The sequence below is a fragment of the Megalops cyprinoides genome, chromosome 13, assembly GCF_013368585.1.
Source record: "Megalops cyprinoides isolate fMegCyp1 chromosome 13, fMegCyp1.pri, whole genome shotgun sequence".
Taxonomy (NCBI): domain Eukaryota; kingdom Metazoa; phylum Chordata; class Actinopteri; order Elopiformes; family Megalopidae; genus Megalops; species Megalops cyprinoides.
The window spans coordinates 26289471-26309961 of NC_050595.1; the positions used below are offsets into that span (position 1 = coordinate 26289471).

A 20491-nucleotide genomic window follows, 5' to 3' on the forward strand; every position below is an offset into this window, starting at 1 on the left:
CGAATAAAACAGATAACCTAAACAAAGGCCCGTTTGTAGATTACACTAATTGTAGGCAGAGCTTGGCTTCTTTAGCTGTAATGGAGAACAGGCTGTGAACTGAAGGCTCCGGACCAGAACTGGCCTACAAATGCTGCTTTGTGTAAATAAGCCATGAGGTTTATTTATTGTCAGCTTGCATTAAGGATACTTCTGCCGGTTTAATGTACACACCGAGGGCTTCGTCTAATTCGTTATTTCCTCTTGTGCTTTGTTTGCTCGTTGGAGTAAACTGTATTATGTTAAAAAGAAGCTTTTTATTACAGAAATGTTCCACAAAAATTTAAATGTGATTTTTGTTTACCCATTTACAGCACTTGTGCCGCAATAGATCAGTAGATTGTCAGTTGATGTGTATAATTGCAAAACACTGTAACACAGTTCACTGGCCTGCACTATCTCAGTTTCAGATCAGCCTTACTCCAAGCACCGGAGACCGCCTGGATTAAAAGCATATACAATGCTAGAGTCACTCCAACATAGTGCTGGGAAAATGTTTTCTTTGTGTTCACTTGCTTATCGTCAGTGTCCAATCATGCACCAGCAGAATTCTGAGTCTTTCCTGCGTCCCCTGAGTCATGCCCTGAGAGCTGTGTCACTGCCCTGCGAGAGCAGTGGGGTCAGTGTTTGTGTTCAGTCTCTCCGAGGTTTGCACACAGTCGGATATGAGTCTGATCAGCACGGTGAAGGAGCACCGATTGGCGTTTGCCTTGTGTCGAATTCTAGAACTTTCTAGGCCTTGTGAGTCAGCCTGTTGACAGGGTTGAGGAAGACAGTTTGTGTGCCCCCCTCCTATCTCCATTCCGGCTTCTTCTAGAGCTTTAACAGTCCCTGCATTGTTCTGTTAGAGTCTTTATTCATTATTGACCGGATGCAGCGCATATCCCAGCATGCAGTGGACGGGGGACTGGTTTGGAGCTGCCCACCCTCTGTCTCACAGTGCAGGATGTAGTCTAGTCGTAGGAAATGATACATTTGTGACCCAAGAGAAAAATAGCTCACAAAAGAACAACGCGACCGGACAGGATATGGACGTATAAATTTAGACTTGCTCCGTGTTGGACAGCCATTGTGGAAGAGGTCCCTCTTGATGTTGACATTTTGACGAGCCTTTTGTTCGGGCGAGCCGAGGCCACGTGGAGAGGGTAACAACATGTCCTCTTTCTCCCACTCTCCAGGTACCAACCAGTGGTCCCGAGCAGCCGGACAGACGCCCTCCTCCCCCAGCTACGAGAACTCCCTGCACTCACTGGTAAGCCCCCGGCGCACTACACACCACCCCCCATCCCCCACCCCCCTCCCCTCTCCCACACGCAGCTCCTAAGCAATTTTTAATGGACAGCCGCGAAGTCGATCACGCGGAGGGCACGCCGGGAGTCCGCGGCGGTGCTAGCGTTACAAGGAAATTTCTGGCTGACAAATGTCGGGGGCAGGGCCGAGCGACACCCGTCCCCGGGGGGCGTGTCCGCGGCCATCTGTTCGCCGCTCCTCGGGCCAGGCCCGGGGAAGACAGCTGTTGCCGCCCACTGCCGCTCTCGGATTCCTGGGCTGACTGGGGAGCCGGGGCCGCTGGCACACGAGGCCGCGCCGGCGGCCCCGCCCCTCTCACAGGGATGGGCGTGCGTGGGTAAATGTTTACGCACGAGCTTTGCATGCCACCTGCAGCTGCTTTTCCGAGTGCCATAGCTGCCCCCCTCCCCACCCCCCACCCCGTCCCGCCACCCCGTCGTATGAATGGGGAGCCTTCCCTCTTGTACGCGTCCGAAATAAACACCCCAGACGGGGTGCGCGGGAGGAGGTTCATTTTAACCGGGCGCAAAGGTACATGTTGATGCTGACGTGTTGGTTGGCTTTTTTCTCTTCTTTCCCTGCTCTCTGAATGTGTGCTTATCGCCTCCTGTTCCTATCTTGACTTTTGCCAGAAATATCGAGTTCACCAACAGCTCCATGAGCATCTGCAAGATGCCATGTCCTTCTTAAAGGATGTCTGCGAGGTATTGATGCCCTCTAGATGGCGCCTTTACGCCTCCCGTCTTTGTCATTCCTCACGTCTTTTTCTTTTTTTTTTTTTCCTTTCACACGCTCAACCTTTTCTCATTTGAGTCCATTTTAATTCAGTCTGTTTTAATTCGATATTCTCATTTTTTGTTGCGGTGCTTTATCATAATTTATTTATATATTGCCATTTCAGCTTGCAGCAAATGCACGCTAATCAGCTTATAAGAATTAAATGCTCAATGAAACTTAATGCCAAATTAATAGTCATGGTTCTCGATGTATAGCAGGGAAAAATCCTGTTTTGTGGATTGTGACTCGAGGGCACGTTTCTATTGTACGATGTGTTCTTCAGGTTGAAATGGCGTGGCTTCTTTATTTTTTGGAGGGTGTCCTCCCCATACGCATTCTGTGTGTTCAGTGTAAAGTTGCTCCACGAGTTGCGTGTGTAGCTTTTAGTAAAGCGTTATGTCATGACTCTCATAACGGTCCAGTCTGGACTGAGGAGCTCATGTTAATCTTCGGTTTGTCTTTCCCTCAGTCTCGGATGGAGGACCGTCTGGACAGGCTGGACGATGCCATCCATGTCCTGCGGAACCACGCTGTAGGCTCCACTGCCAGTCTGCCCAGCGACATACACAACCTTCTGGGACAGGCGCACAACGGGCCAATCGCAGCCATCGGAGCAAACTTCCCCGCAGCTGGATTGGTTGCCAGCCGGACAGCATCCATGGTAACTGTCTCTAAGATGCTACTTCACAAAGCTTACAGGTTTTATTGCTGTGTGTTGCATTGCTTCAGGTGTGTGTATTGGGATAAACTGCGGAAGTCTTTTTCTCAAATAGTGCTTGGACTGATATGATGGTATGATTGAATCAGATTTACAGAGAATAGAAGTCTTATTCTGGTAGCCTTTTATTATGGAACACCCAGAATGGTAAGACAAGTGATATGGACCGAAAAGGAGACATTTGTAGTTTGTTTTGGATGGAATGAAAGCATCTGTTTGAGGAGCGCTTTTTCCACACGGCCTGTTAAAGAAGCCGTGGCCACCTGCCTACACTTGGTGTTTTCAATGGAAGGTGAGGGCTTCTCTGCGTTTGTGTGTGTGTGTGTGTGTGTGTGTGTGTGTGTGTGTGTGTGTGTGTGTGTGCACACGCACGCGCGTGCAAGTGTGTACATGCACGTGTGATTCTGTGTGAGAGTGTGTGTGTGTGTGTGTGTGTGTGTGTGCGTGCGCTCAGACCAATAAAACGCAGCCACAGCCATGCGGAGAATCAGAGCCTTTTCCACCGAGAGCAGTGCAGCTTATGCGTGCATATTTTCCAGATGCGTAATGGCTGGCAGAGGGCTTTTTCTCCTTGAAATAGAATATACAGAGTGAATGGGAAAAGCAGGCAAGGCGGACTTAAGTTTCATTCGCTCTGGTCTGGAAAATTCTCGTCCGGTAAAGTCCTGTGAGGGCCACAGGCGCTGGCTGCGGGGAGAAGAGGAATGCTGGGAGAGCTGAGCTACGCGTGATGTTTGCGCTCTCTCCCTCTCTCCCTCTCTCCCCCTCGCTTTTTTTCCAGGAGAGCAGGGGATTTGAGCACAGCTGTAGTGGAAGTAACAACAGAGGAAACAATTTTTAGATTAATCCCTCGGTGGCGGAATGAAATAATTCGGTCCATCTTCTGGTTTTTTTTTCTTCCCTGAAATGTGGGAATGGGTCCTGGGAAGCCAGAGCGGGCGGCGGGATTAGGGCCCTTTCTTGATTAAACGCATTTTACATGTAAAATGGATCCGTTCTGAGGGAAGGGGGGGGGGGGGGGGGGGGGGCAGAGCGAGGCCGGGGAAGAGAGCTGTCTGCTGCAGTAAGGCCTTCAGAGGCCGCGGTTAAACAGGCCCAGTGTCCCGCTGTGTATACAGTGCCATCCTAACACCAGGCGCTGTTTTACCCAGAGAGCCTCTGCGCCCTTATGAAACTGAAACCCTGCACAGTCCTCCCCTTTGATCAAGCCCAGTCAGGGATGTAATGCTGCTCGGTAATAAAGGTTGCTTAGGTCAGCGGAGGGTTATTCTGCTCGTGCTTGGATGTGGACCAGCATGAGAAAGGAAGAGAGACTTGTGTCTGCTCACTGTTTAAATACTCACAAGTGAAGTTTTATTTCCAGTCTGGTTGAAATCCGTTATTAAGATCCAGTATTTCAGTATTTTCGATAAGAAAGAATTTTTTGTTGAATTGCAGAAAATATGCACCTGCATATGTGTTGTCTCCCATTTTGTTTTTAATATTAGTATAATATGGTGAGGAACAGGTTAAGGGTAGTAATTTATGTGATGGTTGTTAGTGAGTTTATACCTAGTACCAAGCTTTTTTTTTTTTTTTTTTGCATCATTGAGGAGTTTTACTCGATGTTGTATGCAGATGAACATGTTGTATGCAGTAGGGAAACTGCAGTGCTCACATTGGAGTCCCAAGTCTGAATAAGCTGTTTTTACTGTGGAGGGGCAGTCTGTGGGAGAGGGCTTAGGAGCAGTTAGGCAGGGCTGTCATTTAGCAAAGTCTTACCACAAGGCTTTTATTTTGGCAAGTCCCCCCTACCCCCCCCCCTCACTCCTTCCCTTTTTTTTAATTCAACAACGTTGGAAATCTGAAACTTTGGAAGCGTGAGTCTGAAGCCACGGTCCCCACCCAAATAAGAGCTCTCAGCTGTATGGTAATGAGGGGACCGAGCAGTAAAAACAGCACTGCTCCTTCCCGGCCAGCCCGACGCTCCTCCCCCTCCTGCCTGAGACAAAGGCTGGTTGGGACACCTGTTGAGATTGCAACGGAGAGCAGCGTGCGGACCGAGGGGGGAGGCGTCGGGGAGGGGGAGAGAGAGGGAGTTCGAGGTTAACAGAGGCCAACAGTGACTTGGAATCACATTCCTTGGGAAAAGGGGAAAGGGGCAGGTCCCCCCCCCCCTTCATTAGCGGCCCCGCGCCCTCCCCTCCTCCTCCATTCAGCCCTCTCCGCTCGTCCTCCAAAAGGAAACCAGATAGCTGAGGAGGACCAGCGCAGCCAGCACTCCTTTTCCACACAGACCTGTCCCCCACGCTTTCATTCTCCCCTCACGTGGAGAAGAAGCAGGAGAGCGTTGGGAGGGGGTCCTCTCGCTTGTTGAATTGTAAAGAGCGTGTGGTTTTAAAGCAGGATAAGCGCCTCACCGTGCATAAAACACTAGGAGTGCATGAAGGACCTCAAGGATGATGCGCGGCGGCCGCCGAGAACAAGAAACGAAACGAGAGGCAGAAAAGGAAGGAGCCTCGGCCGTCAGTCAGCGTCTCCTCGGCTTTGTGCGGCCGACTCGAGTGACGCTGAGAGGGGCGCGTTTCCTGTCCGTGCCTCCAGCACCGGGTAATAAACAAAAACTTAGCGGGACAACTTCAAAATACCAGATGTCTCCGCTTTCATAATATGACAAAAACGTTGTCAAAAACAGCGCCAGCTCAGCCCTCTCTCCGCCGTTTGCGCAACGGCCGAAAACGGCGGAGAGAGGGCTGAGCTGGCGCTGTTTTAAATAAAGGAGAGCACGTCTCCATGGTGCGCTCACATCTGGTGGCGGTGGTCCGGGGCGAAGCGCAGCACAGAAGCACCCCCAAGTGTTTAAACAGGGCACTGAGGCAGGCCTGTCAGCTCGGGCAGGCCTCAGACGGCTCACCGAAGCTGTCCAGCATGCAACCTCGAAGGGTCATTCAGAATAACCTGCTCCCCTTGGAGCTGTTGCACCCTATGGAGCTGCCTAGGGACGTATTCCTGCAGGCAGGAGTTTGATGTAACCCTCCACCAAAAGAAGGCCTGGTGTGAGTGTGTTTTAATATGACACAGGGTCTCGCTTTGAAACGCACACGTCTGAACTCGTTTCAAGAAGCACGAGTGAGAAACTTTAAATGAGGGAGAGGATTTAAAAGGAGCCTTCTCTCTCAGAATAGGCCTGCATTATCAAGAGCAAGGAAGTGTGGACCGCTGGTGGAAAAAGGAGAGATATAAAAACACTCTCAAGAGGTTGGAACCAAAATTTTGAGTGTTGTCCTTTCTCAATGGCCATCCTTATTGAATTTGTGAGGAGGACGACAGTTTGGGACAGTGTTTGTACCTCTGTGAGGTCAGCGGCCTTTGCAGAATTTTTTGTTCTCTTGTATTATTGCGCAGTACTGATCATGTTATGTCAGTGTGGTGCCTCTTAAAACTGCCTCTTAAGTGGAATTGTTTGGCTCTTGCAGGGTGGGGCTCAGCGGGATGAAGCCAGCGGTCTCAACAGCAATCACGCAGGACTGCCCAGCTCCGGGCCCGCTGCGAGCACAGACCTGAACCACCAGGGAGACGGCTTCAGAGGTCAGTGTGGGGTCACCGCCGATCACGTGACCTCCTCCCGCCATTCCGATGCAACCCTTGGACTGCCACAAAATTGCCATCATTTCAGTTTTTCTCTAGGTGTTTGCATGTTTAGATGGGAGGTAAATAGAGAATTTGTCCCTGGGAGCATCTTCAGGTCTGAATAACACATTTCATGTACAAATATGTTATTCCAAGTTCAGCTATAAGGCCATTCCTCCAGAAAAGTGTCTTCAAAGAGGGGAAGGCAGACTCATTTCTGTTTTTCCAATCAGGGGCTGGATTTTGTCCATTTGTGTTTTGTTAGAATGTGCCTCTATGATATATGTCTAAGGCTCCGCTTTGATTACACCGTGTGTGTTTCTACTGAGCCAATCTGAAGAATCCCCACGCTGATGAATAGCTAACAAAAATAACTGATTTTATTAAAAGTGAGAAAAATTAAAATAACTCTATACATCCTTGTAAGGGCATTATTTCCTTGATTGCTGCATTCCACTTTTGCCATGCACCTGAGAAAGTTTGTATATATATATATATATTTTATTATAACACTTACATGACGTTGTTGTTGTTTGGTAGGACTGGCAGGAGGGCTGTCTGGTCATGTGTCTGCTGGCCTGGAGCTGAAGGTGGAGAGTCAGGAGAAGGACGACATGCTCGAGAACCACTCCTCCGACGATCTCAAATCTGATGACGAGAGTGACAGGAAGGACATCAAGACACCCAGAGGAGGGACCCGCACAAGGTGACGATCGCCCCCAGGGGGAGCGCTGTTACACCCCTGCCTCTGTATGGGCTGTCTGTCCGCAGGCCAAAACCCCCACACACTTACCCAGCGATAAAGTCACTCTCGCTCAGCTCCGTTAGCGTCCGGTTCCCGGCATGCGGTGAGCGCTGAGGCGCGTTGCTTGACGACAGGCTGACCGCCGTGCGCGCACTCGCGCCCTGTCTCTCCCGCAGCAGCATTAACGAGGACGAGGACCTGAACCCGGAGCAGAAGGCGGAGCGCGAGCGCGAGCGGAGGATGGCCAACAACGCGCGCGAGCGTCTGCGCGTGCGCGACATCAACGAGGCTTTCAAGGAGCTGGGCCGCATGTGTCAGCTGCACCTGAAGAGCGAGAAGCCGCAGACCAAGCTGCTCATCCTGCACCAGGCCGTGGCCGTCATCCTCAGCCTAGAGCAGCAAGTCAGAGGTCAGTGCCCGGCGCTGCCAGAGGGGGGCGCTAGCCTGCATTTTCCTCCGACAGACTGCGTTCTTACTAATGACCATGAAGATATTTGTGGGGATTTATGGATGGGGCTTAGAACAAGTGGGCCATAGTGTGTGTGTGTGACTGTGTGTGCCTGTGTGCAATCAGGTGTCTGTGTGCACGTGTGTGTGTGTGTGTGTGTGTGTGTGTGTGTGTGTGTGTGTGTGTGTGTGTGTGCGTGCGTGCGTGTGTGCGCGTGTGTGTGTGTGTGCGCAGGCATGCATGCAGGGATGCTGAGACTCCGGGAGTGACTCTGTACAAGCAGGCGGGATTTGCGCATTCGTGGTGTGTGTATTCTGCCGATGATGTGACTGAGCGCCTAAGACCCAGCTTCAACTGTCCCGCAGAGAGGAACCTGAACCCCAAAGCAGCCTGCCTTAAGAGGAGGGAAGAGGAGAAGGTGTCTGCCGTGTCGGCGGATCCCCAGCAAGGGCACCCCGCCGTCCACCCCGGCCTCACCGACACATCCAACCCCATGGGCCACCTCTGAGGAGCGCCCAGGTACCGCCACACCTTCCCTGCATTGCTGCAGCTATTCAGCTGAATATCAAAACATATATTACAAGCAGTTCTGTTCAACCAAGAAAATATACTTCAGAGCTATGATGTTTATGATTTACGGCCTGACGTGGAAAATCCATGTCCTCTCTGCGTCGCCATGCTGAATTATCTCTATTGTGCCTCTTATTGATGCCTATTCTGTCTGTTCCTTCCCCCCTGTCTGCAGATGAAATCGATCCAGATCAACTCTGTATGATACGAGAGGGAGTGACCTTGCTTCCCAAGGCAGACGGGACTCACAATTAGTGACACAAATTTGAAAAGTCAAACCACTTGAAGCAAAAATCCAGAAATCCAGAAAAAAAAGCAATCTTGAGATTGAGGATGAAAAAAAAAAAAAACCTGGCAAGGCTTCCAGCTCCCTGTGAAGACGCCCGACCCAGACGGGCGAAATCTCTGCCCACGAGCAAACTTCAGCACATATCGTTCCGTTCACAAGCAGCACGTCGCGCCCAAACAATCAGACTGTGGCGATCTCCTCCGCTGTCCACGTTGGAAGTTGACTTGTGCCTAAACTAAATTGACGAATGCATTGTAACCACAGTTGTTTTCTTTTTTAATTTTATTTATTATGTTACTGAGATATAACGTAACTCCACGTCTAAAGGGAAAGTGATGACATTGTTTTTTTGTTTTTTTTTTTTTTCTTTTTGAGAAGATTGTGAGGTTTCGGTCGATCTACAGTTTGCCCGGGGGCCCTCAGTGTCACCATTTGAGCCCTGGCCCCCTCCGCAGCCAATACTGAGCTGACCTCAGCTCATCTGTTTAGGGGCTGTTGGTGTTAGAAAATTAAATTTAATATATTCAGCAGTTTAGGTTGAGGCTCGTACCCATCCTGACTAGTGGCAGTTTGTGTTTAAAGATCCAAGCATCCCATTGTTAAAAAAAAATAATATATGATATATAGATATTTATATTTTATCCATTCCACAGATAGCAGCATGTTTAACCAAAACGACCCTCCCGTGAATATGTGCGGTTTTCCGGGAGTTAGACCAATACAGGCAAGCGGAGAAACGTTGGGACGCCGCGCAGCAGCACGGCTGAGGAGAGGCAAACTGTAGCTTTCCTGAACGTCCGATCTGTTCGTTCTCATCTCTACGCCGTTCAAACACAGAGAGCAAAACGCAGACAAACCTTTGAAAACCCTTAGCATTCCTCACATACATATTAGTGTCTTAACCGAATGAGAAAAAGGGTTCTCTGTCCTTTTATGATTTTGCCATATAGTGTTAACTGTAAAAAAAAGACATATTCCTTGATATTGCAGTTTGTTTTTTGTATGTTACGTTTTGGACTCTGGTTACTTGTGCAGCGGCGGTAACGGCCTCGGCGCCGCTGACCCAGAGCTGTGCTGTCAGAGGTTGGTTCGAGAGGAAACAGGATCTGAAACGACGACCATGTAACATCACCTGGCCTGAATGAAAGTGTTGCTTTATTTCCTTTCTGTCTAAAAAAAAGGCGAAAAAAACATACAAAGTTACATTATTCAAAGTAACCAACAAGTTATTTGTTTTATTTGTAATTATATACAAATCATTTTTTCTAGGCTTCATAATAAAGCTTGTAATGTCAAGAGTGAATTAGCAGGATGTTCTAAGTTATTTAGAATGGCTTTGTTTTTTTTTTCTTCCAAGCAGCAAAGTACTTGATACAGTTACTTATAGTAAGTAAAGGGTAACCTGTATTTGAGCAGAGGCGCTTCACTAACAAAAGGGGTGAGGGGTCAGAACCAGTCATCTAGAGGTTCCCTCCAACAGGTAGAGAAACGATAGACAAGAGCAGTTTTGAGCTTCTTTTTTTTTTCTTTGAAGATGAAGAGCAGTGGTCACCACTTACTTTTTAATTTTGTGTTGCGTGTGTATGCTGTATTCCTTTCATTTTTTTCCCTGTTCTTTTGGTCTTAAAGCTGTTGCTTTATATTCCATTAATTTTTCATGTCTGTTGTCTTCCATTGTTACTAACCCTAAAAACAAGGCTACTACATCCAGGACTATTATCCTTCAAATTTGCAAGAAATTAAACAAAAAAGGTTGCCATATTAAAATACACTAAATTATACAGTCAGTGGACTTCTTTCCCATGGCCGAATTTCCTTATAGTGATATTTTGTGGAATTTTTTCCCCTCGTCAGAAACATTTATTGTTGGTTTTCATCTGAGTATATATGTGGCCTTGTTCTTCATTTCAGTATTTATGGGCTTAAAAATGTTGCTGGAAGAATGTGATTGAAGCTATGTGTCACTGCCTGGAGTATCATTGTTTTTTTTTTTTTTGTTTTTTTTTTGTCTTTTTTCCTCCTTTCATGTGTATGTCCTCAGTCTGTCTCTTCGCTCCTCTGTTGGCTATGTTAGACTTTGCCGTACACCCAGAAGCTTTCCTTCCCAAAATACTGAAAAATATAAAACAAAAAAAAAAAACATTTGGCTTATTTTTCACTGTAGTTAGCCTTTTATACAATAATCTTGTAAGAAGATCTCTTGAATTCTAAATATTACTCTTTCTAGATTTTTGAAATCGAAAAGTTTTCAGTAAAAAAAAAAGTTTCTTACTTTATTTTACTATATTAGGTAGTAAAAATGTAAGGTTATTTACCGTAACCTGACCGTTATTATCAGAAATCTGCAAATAGCATCCTGAGAATAAAGTAGGATTGTAGCTGGCAGTCTAGTGTGTATGGGGTATTGTACGAGCTCAATGTTCCAGAGGGTGTGTGTCCCATCTTTGTCTCCCGTCTCCATTGTGGGTTGATGACAGATCTGTACCTGTGTCAAAATTCAAGGTATTGTTGATGCACATCAAAAACCAGCAGCAAGAAGTTGTTCTTTTCTGTCTCTGTAACAGAAAACGCAACGTGTATATAACATTTATGTAGCAATAAATGTGCCATCTTTTTCTAACAAGATCGTATGTGCGTTTATTCCTTTCTCTCAGCTAAGTGAAATCTTTCTTTTCCTTCTTTTTGGTAATTGTTATGTTTTTGACATGATGTTACTTGTTTCGCTTTTGATACAGCTGTGCGTCTGTGGCTTCATACAAGCAGTACCATCATTTCTCCTGCAGTTTCTGAAACCTGCTACAATATTGAAGCAAATGGTCCTGCCAAATCCCCCCCCCCCCCCCCCCCCCCCCCCCCCCCTTCACTGTAGAATTTTCTGCTGTGAATCTAGGCCAAATGAGCAACACTGTGTAAGAGTGTGTTTATACTGTGTGGCATATTGCATTAACTTTTTAAAAGTATACAAGTGGACTATTGTAGTCTGTATCATAAAAGTACTATGGAAAATGGTATGTTTCTATTTTTAATAAAGTGTCATAGCAGTGTAGTGTACCATTTCTAACATGTAGTCCCGTTCTTACCCTGCAGCTGAGTTGCCATCTGAGTTTGTCTTCTCTGCTACATGTTCGTGAACAGGCAGTGCAAAAACACCAGATGTTCCCTTGATGTGGAGCCTGAGACACCATTCTTTCCCAAGGATTTCTCTTCACTGCTGTGTGTTGGCATGAGCAGCATACCTTTGTAAAACTTGTCTCCTTTCCTCGTTTCATGCAGTATAATCCCATTGAGTGTTCCTAACCCTCTCTCCACATTCATATAAGCGCTGGGTGTAAACCCTTATATCCCAGTGTAGTTGTGCCTCCGTTGGCACGATAAAACAAAGTCCGCTAAATACTAATTTGGAAGGCAGAGTAATCCTAGTATGTTCTTCTGGCACACTGTGTGCAATGGGATGATCTCCCAAAGCTTACAGGTCTCCACACAGACACACCCCCCAGTGACAGGATAAACTGTACAACTAAGACCAACTGAGAAGAATAGGGATGTAGGTCTGTATTGTTGAATTTTTAGGTGAAAATCTTCTAGAGATGGGATTTGATTTATATTATCTGAACATAGACCTGATCATTATGTATTGTAGTTTGTATTACCATAAAGAGGACCGCTTCAAAATCTAATTAAACATCAATGGATACTGCATTTATTATTACAATACATCTAATAGCAATACTGTGATACAGTATAGGCATCTTTTTCTAAATCAGACCAAAGGAGCAAAAATAGTTTTGAAGACATATTCCAGTCCAGCAGTATAAATAGGTTGAATACTTCTTCTCTTTACAGACCAGCTAATTACAAAAACATCTGTTTTTAATTGTGGTCCCAGATCACACTCGGGCCTTTTGCTTTTTTCAAGGCTCAATTAAAATTCCCCCAAAACAGTAAAATTAACTCTCTAGAAGGTGTGCTGCTTGCTTGCTCCATTTGTGCTCCCGGTGAAGTCATTTGGACAGTTCTGTACGTCGACAACAGTCCTGTTTGTCCAATTAAGAGTAATCTAAATGCCAGACCCCCTCGTGGAGGCAGAAAACATCTGCATAGTGTTATCTTTAACAGCTTTTCTGTGCATGTGCGTGCCCGAGTGTCACGGTCTCTCACCATAGCGGTTTTCTGTGACAGTTCAAATTCGGGTCCAGGGCACACACGGAAGTGACAGAATAATTCGGCTGACTGCTGTGCGTTCTGGCGAGTGTGTAATGTGCTGCAAGACCAGTACGCGTCTTTGCCGTTTATTTTGCCCAGATGAAAAATTGATCTAATAGGAAGCTGTTGCATAGTGACGCTCCCATATTCCTCAGTCTCCCCCCTCCTCCTCCTCCTCTATCATGGTGGTGTTTTGCTTGCGGTTGCCTGGAGAAAGTGGCATGTTTTATTCAATCGCAAGGACCACCATGTCTGCAGGCAGCATCCTGTGGGTTTGGCTGCCTGGAGCGTTTTGCAGCCTCCATGTATGAGTCGCAGCGGACCCGCTGACAGATCTTGGCTCATGTCATTTCCTGTTGCTTGTGTCTCTGGAGGCGTACCAAGGGTCTGTCACCACGACCTGGATGGTAGCCTTGCCTGCTCAGGGTTTTTTAATTGATTGCAGGAGACACGGATTCCACACCCAGAATCCCTTGCACTTCACCTTTGCACACATCTGCTGCGATCGTTTCCCGTTTATACCAGCCTGTGATCCGTGTTAACATCGCTTACTGGCTGCGAGTTAAGTTTGCCTCATGCAGATGTAGAAGAGGGTGGGCAAGCGTGCCTACATCTATTGTGATGCCATCCTGCTTTACAGGACCGCCCAAGTACAGCACATGCCTCTGTGCAACGCTAAGGTAAGCGGGGGGGGGGGGGGGGGGGGGGGGGGTGTCAGCAAGTGCAGCTTATACCTATTACAAATCATCTTTTCTCCTTTGGAAATTTGATTAATTCCAAGCGTGACAAAACACCATAACGCTAAATTCAAACATCAAAGATCAAAAAAGACCACACAGAACAGTCGTTTGAAACAATAAACTTGGACAATGACTTCAGAGTCCTTCCAACGTACGGACAAACATCGCTTTCTCCAGAGCAATCCCAGTCCTTTTTTGCAGCGTCTTCGAACAGTGGCCTATTGTGCTGCACTGTAATACAACCCGGCGCCACAGAGTTCACATTAAAGTGTGTGGCGACGTGTACAGTTTCCCCACTCCCACGGATACCAACATGAAAACACTGCTGGCCACAACAAAGGGATTGGGGAGCCGGCCCTGAATATGGGTGATGCCCCTTGCGCTGTTTTCCTATAACGAGGTACATTGAAAAAGCCCCTCTTTCCCTGCAACATTACAAGCCCCCTTTCATCCGCCTGCCATAACGTCCTTGGGCAAGAGTACGAAATGCCATGCTCTTTAGAACGGAACAAAGGGATGAAACACAATTCTTTTTCTGCCTTTTTAATCTCTTGTGGCGATCAGCAACAGTTAAAAGACCCGAGACATGCAGTAAAAGGATGATTAGTTTAAAATAAATAAGTCTGAATTGAAAATTGTCGGAAATTTTTTGATTCATCACGCAGTCTCACTACAGTTCATATCACCCAGGATAAACATTCTTGGTAGTATTTATCATAATTGTTTCCAAGTACAGCTTCAGAACAATAACATTTCACAGCCATTTATTTCACAGATAATTTGGTAGTAACTAAATATTAGTAATTAAAGTCAAACATGCGGATAAAATTACTGTTAATATTGCTATTGTAACCACGTTTATGGTTAATTCAAAAATAAATTGCATTTAATCACTAACGTGGGAGGCTAAGTATGACTGCAAAATATTTCTTAGCAACATAATTCCTATTCCTAATCAATAGAATACAGGGCGGATTTTAATTTGTAATTATCTGGAGCATTGCAATAAGGCATATAAGCACTAGGTGGTGCTACCGATCTTAAAGAGTTTGTAAATTAGACAGAACATAAACAGCAAGGCATTAGGCCTACTGATGGGCCTGTATCGGTAAATATAGTCAGAATGCTTGGCTCTACATTTACATTTACATTTATTTATTTAGTAAACGCTTTTATCCAAAGCGATGTACAAAAGTGTCTACAGTAAGTATAGCGACAGTATGGGGACAGGATGTGTACAGTTCCACAATGAGACAGTTCTCAGCTGAGAGCAAGGTCTGTTTGAGGACACACTACCATCAGATTTGTACAACTACAGCGTATAGTGCAACTAATACGATACATCTTCAAACAGCAAACTTCAACAACTTCAAACAGCGCAATGAGTGTCAGGGTAAAGGCGGCAACAAGAAACAATTTAAAAAGCACAGCAATTTACGACAGCACTGATTTGGGGGGAGGGACAGCAATTGTGTGCTGGGTCAGTCCAGGTAGAGTCTGAAGAGGTGCGTCTTCAGGCCCCGTCTGAAAGAATGGGGTGAAGGACCCCGTGACTTAAAGGGCCAATGTGTTGCACAAATTTTAACACTGAATATCACTGAAGCATAATGCACAAGAGGAAATGTCATTTAGTGACTGAAACGTGAAAAAGATGGGCTGTTCCTTAGTGTACACATTACTAAATCTATTAAACTCAGATATCACTTTTGAAAATCAATTTACATGTGTAGCAAGCTATAGCTTGAAGCAAGTAGATAAACTGTTCACTGTGTATTATATTTAGCATACTACATGGTCTGGCACAGAAAATAAACATTTGTGCGTAGAATGACTATCCCTACTACTGGATATTATCATTATCATTATGAAGTCATTAAGCATGCCATTACCCAGTGTGACCTAATGGATGACATTATTTACAATAGCATGTGCAATATGAAACAAAAAGTAGATTAGATTCAGACATTACATTTGAATGTGTTTTACATTACACAAGTTGAAACTGAATCTTAAATAATAAGCGAGCAATCTTAATGTGTTCTGGATGTAATCAAGCAACAGAATACCCCGAGAATGGTCATGCTACAAGAACGTTACAGAGCAAAACCAATTTAATGCATTAAATGAAGCGTGAATGGGAGAGGTATTAGAAAGCCAGAGAGAAATACTGATTTACAAGGTGCCTCTAGGAGGTGACAGTGATTAGAATCCAGGCAGTTATGTTGGTGAGCAGGTCATCAACTGCTGGGGGAATAAGAAACAGAACAGAATCTGCAGGAAGCAGATGATTTAAGTTAATATGCTGGTATTCGCTCTAGTTGGCAATAGCGTGCTTCTGTATGACTCGAATACCCTATCTGAACACGCTGATTTGGAGTAGGAGAAAATCTCACCAAAGGGCTCCATTTATGAAACTCAGAGCTGTGAGATGTTTTTGCCACCCATCATTTGTTTGGGAAATATTTGTTCTTAGAATTGACATGAAGGGAAGTGGGTGATGGAGATGCAGGACAGGCAGTTTGTGTACATTATATGCGTTGTAGTGCTTCTAGTTTCACGCCTCTGGTGAGATTACAGGGGGAAACTCCTCATCCTCCTGTATGTCTATGGCGTGATATTATTTTATTGCTGATGAACATTTGATCAACTTCTGCATTTTAAAATACAGCATTAATACAATTCTTATTTGTGTTCTTTCCCCTCTCGCACACGTCATGGGCAACATTTGAAGCTGCGAATGGACTGAATAAAGTCCAGATGTTGGCCATGCTCGCTATGGGTGGTTGGCTCAAAAAAATCCTGCACTAAGAATGCGCAGTTGTATTGCAACGGTAAGCAATAGAACCGCAAAGGCTGTACTAGCAAAGGTCATTTTACATAGCATGAATTCGTTTAGGTCTGTTGCCGCCACTAGAAAAAAAATAAGGATTACCATTGGCAACCGATGGAAACCAGTGTAGGTGGAAACGTTGCTAGATTACAGTACACAACGCTTGAGCAATGGTCGTGTTTTAAGAGATTGTGGATTGGGGACCCTTGACCAAGTATCGACCCGCGGAGAGCGATGCAGTTGACACTGGAATGAAAGTGGGCGTCGCTACACGGTTGCCTAAGGGGCGGTGCGCCGCACTCTCCAAGGCCAGGTTCTTTCTGCGTTTGAGGTGAACTGTCCGACTAAACAGGACAGCAACAAGTACCTTTGGTAGCTTGCTAGCTAATGCTAACTAATATTACTGCAGCATGACACTTTATTTACACTCTCAAACTTTCGGCTGAAATCCAAAAGAACTGGTACATGTGTGTTCAGAGTAAATCACTTGTAGGTGAGTTGCAAGTTTTTTTCTCCCTCTTTCTAGCTATCATAGTTTTTGATGCATCAGAGCGTGGGAATTTAACAAACTGTGGCACAGATTCTTTGCAAACTTGCCCCGGAATTTAGCACGAACTGAATATGTCGCAAGGAAGCGTTTTCAGAAAGTTGAACCACTTTTTGCTATTTGTTGGTGTCTTCGTAAAAACTGATTCATTTGCTAGCTATAGCAACCACTAACAATAGCTATTAAATCTGTCGCGAACTAGCTCCTAGCTCACCAGCTGTCTCGCCAACTTTGTAAAATACAGTTTTGTACTTTGGAAGTTCATCCGATGTCAGTCATTATCTAATCGGCAATGTGTGTTTTGGTAGCTAAAACATATCCCACGGAGAAATCGTGACGCCCTTGTTAAAGCCAAGTAACATCGACATCCCCTCTGTCTGTCATACGCTGTGTAAAAAGTCCCCAGGGTTCAAAAACACTGCTGACATTTGCATCCAGGGTAGACTTGCTACAATATAATTTCCACTCACTCCTCACCTAACTCCTTCGACGCTGAAATTGTTCAAGTCTGAAAACTATTCAGTTTTTTTTTCGTTTTCGCTAAATATCTAACTTGAAGTCTGTGTCGCAAACTTTCGGAAGTTTCACGTAAGGTGTGGTTTTTCTGTGAATAAATGTAACACCACTGTCACTATTCACAGCGGTGTTAAGCAGCTTGTCCGGTTGAGTGAGGTGTTTGAAACCTCCGAAACTGACCTATGACTCTCTCACCCCGTGTCGATGTACTTTCTTCATATCTACCTCATTTCACACACCTAATGCAACAATCTTGATGACTAATACTAGACTCATCTTTTCTCTGCACAGATTTATTCCTGCAAACATCCAGAAGGCTGAATTGCATAACAAACTGTCAAAGCTGCACGGTGCATAGTTTCACAGTTGTTATTCTTGTTAATTTCACAATGTCGCTACTTTAGCGACAAATCTGAATAGGTATAAAATTATGTTTCTTGTGTAACATTTGCAGAAGAAATAGGTGCTAATGACTGTCATACCCCCGACACACACTTTTTTCTTGTTTTATTTTTGTGGAGATTAAAGACACAGCTTGTTCCAATCACTCACCTTTGCTAAAATGTGCGTGTAGCGGATGGTATAAAAGGAGCAGAGAGGGAGACAGAGCTTTGGCAAGCAGTGCATTTCCTCCGCAGCAGAAAGCGCTACTTCCAGGCAGCACAATAAGAGGAAAAGAGCTGCATTAACGCCTCGCACCCCCTGCGTGCTGGATACACCTGATACTTGCGCTCAAAGCAGCTATTGTACCATCCTATCTTTTTCTGTTCTGAAACGCTTTTTCCAGCTTTTGGATAAGGTACTTTGTAGCTATTGAAGTCTACGGCATTGTTCTCCCTTCCCTTCCTATGGGGGCTTGGAAAGTATGAGGCTCTGTCCTTTGTGCATTAATAGAAAACCAGGAAGTGCCTGTTGCGCTGATTTTTATTGAACTGACAGAACACCAGTTCTGGCCATATGTGTCTTGGCTTCTTTTAGTTGAGGACAGAGCATGGGTTCAGTGCTTTTGAAATTGAGGCACTAGCCATCAAGATCATGATGATGCAGTAAAGTCAGTTGCATATGCTGGTACATATTGTCACAGTATTCATTTGAAGTCTGAAGTCTTAAGATTTTCTGCCTTGTGGTGACACATGGTTTGGGAACATGCCATGATACCCTGGTTTGTTGTACCCCAATCAATGTACCTGACTCTGACTTTCCAGTTGTATTGTAATGGATAACATGTAAATGTTTGAGTCACCATGAATGTAATGTAGGCAATTGATTGGTTGCCTTAGCTGCCTGATCAATAATACACCAACCCCAGCAGCCAGCTTTGCTTTGTGACATCATAGACGGATGAGCATTGTCTTTCTTTTTCCTTATTATTATTTTTTTTTTTTTGGGGGGGGGGGGGGGTGATAGGCTATCAGCAGCACTGAGAGGAAGTACTGATAGCAGCCCCTTTGACTCCAGATGCAAAGAGCTGAATGATTTGTGCCATGCTGTATTTACCTCCTGACTTTTCTTCACTGAGAGATTCCCTTTCTCAGAGTTAAATCCTCTCTGCTCTCATGCGATGAATGTGACATTTCAGAAGGCAGATGATGGTGGTGGTTATCCCAGTGAGTTGAGTTGTATGATTTCGCTGTCTTGATTACTGCCGCTGAAAATGAAAGGTGCTTACATATTCATTACTGACAGTGAAGGCTGTCACACTGATTCACTTCAGCTCAGCCGTAGCCTTATGTAGTCTTCTTTGATTCTCTGAATTATTTTCAAACTCCGATTACAGAGAGGAAAATATTTCCTGGTGTTTTTTGTAAGCACATGCACTGAGTTGAATATAGGATGTGATGGTGTTGTACTATACTGTTTTTTAAAATATACAGAAAGAACATTATTTTTGCAGTTGTGAAAAGACACAGTTGGTGATTTCTCTTACCAGATGTGCTACACGCACTTTATTGACCAGATTTCCATGCAGGTTTGATTAACAGATGACAATTTGCTTTGATTTATTAATTCTCCAGCTGGTTGAGTCTTGTTTTAACACCTGTGGTAATTTGGAACTGTGGGTTTTCTGTCTCCACAGGTTGAAACTCAACCAAGTGTTTTTAAAAATAAACAATGAAAAGTTGCAGTGGGCGGTAATAAATGGCATTTTGTGTTTGAAATGCTGTCTAACCAGCAGTCATTCCTGCATCAGGCTGATCTATAAGTCCTGTTGACAGAAACCAAACCTGCATTTACAGAGAGCAGGGTCCAGTGGAGTCAGCTCACTTTTTGACACTGGTACACCAAAATCTTTGGGAAAGGTGAAATAATACTAAAAAAAAACTGGTGTCTTAAGAACTATTTGGCACAGAATTTGAACTTTCAACTATTTGTGCTCAGATTGCAGACACTAGGACTAGTGTGAAACATCCCAATTTTGATGTTTGACTCTTAATAATAAGACAAAAGTTTCTACTAGAAAAAGTCTAGAATTCTCGCTATGGTTCTGAGGTAAAATTATTTTGTGGTATTCAATGCTTAATGTAAAACAAGGACATGAAAACATTATTGCAGTCACACACTATTAAATGTGGTGAGACAGACATTATGCATTGTAAGTAAAGTCAGTACCACAGTCTTTATAAAAGGGGACACTGCATCCACGCAGCACCACACAAAGACGGAAATAAAGGCCTTTTAATGCACTGCGCAGGGCTGGAGTCAGCGTGCATGAAGACTACGCATTACACTCTACCTGCAGTGACATTCTTATGCCCTCTTTCATTATCAGTTTTGAACTGGAACCAAGGCAGGCTGTACCTGAAGAACTTGAAAAACACTCTGCGGTTGTTATTGAGCCTGACCACGTGAAATATTATATTTCAGACCAAGCAGCAGCAAAAGGGGGAAAAAACACTCAGAACTCTCAACAAAGCCTGTTACGTATGCAGGACCCTTTAAAGACTGAGTATCCAGCTGTTTCAGCTGTAGATGTTCCCAACAGAGTCCCATTGTTATAATCGGTTTTGAAAGAGCAACCCGACCTGCTTAGGAGCCCCAGATAAAGACGCTGCTTGCAGGTCTGCAGGGAATAGTTTATTTGTATCCAGGGTGGTTCAGTAGGTTAGTCAGCTGCTGGTGTGGCAATGACAAAAGAAAGCAAAGTGTGTTAAGTGTGACTGTAGATTTTT

General features: G+C 45.0%; 2 protein-coding genes across 7 annotated transcripts in view; both read left to right on the plus strand.

Moving 5' to 3' along the window:
• Positions 1-10585, plus strand: part of tcf12 (transcription factor 12) — a 99226-nt gene extending 88641 nt beyond the window's left edge. For 4 of the 6 annotated variants that reach the window (XM_036543539.1, XM_036543543.1, XM_036543540.1 and 1 more), the window contains 8 exons: positions 1218-1291; positions 1962-2033; positions 2576-2767; positions 6280-6391; positions 6974-7139; positions 7355-7587; positions 7992-8145; positions 8372-10585. In XM_036543539.1, the coding sequence (XP_036399432.1) occupies positions 1218-1291; positions 1962-2033; positions 2576-2767; positions 6280-6391; positions 6974-7139; positions 7355-7587; positions 7992-8134 (992 nt within the window). In that variant the 3' untranslated portion in view covers positions 8135-8145; positions 8372-10585. The remainder of the gene's footprint in view (positions 1-1217; positions 1292-1961; positions 2034-2575; positions 2768-6279; positions 6392-6973; positions 7140-7354; positions 7588-7991; positions 8146-8371) is intronic. The other 2 variants (XM_036543541.1, XM_036543545.1) reach the window with 1 other exon arrangement.
• A 6010-nt stretch (positions 10586-16595) lies between these two features.
• The window catches only part of LOC118787784 (cingulin-like protein 1), a 32515-nt gene continuing 28619 nt past the window's right edge, over positions 16596-20491 (plus strand). Inside the window, exon 1 of the mRNA XM_036543465.1 lies at positions 16596-16751. The gene's annotated coding sequence lies outside the window, so the exon portion shown is untranslated. The remainder of the gene's footprint in view (positions 16752-20491) is intronic.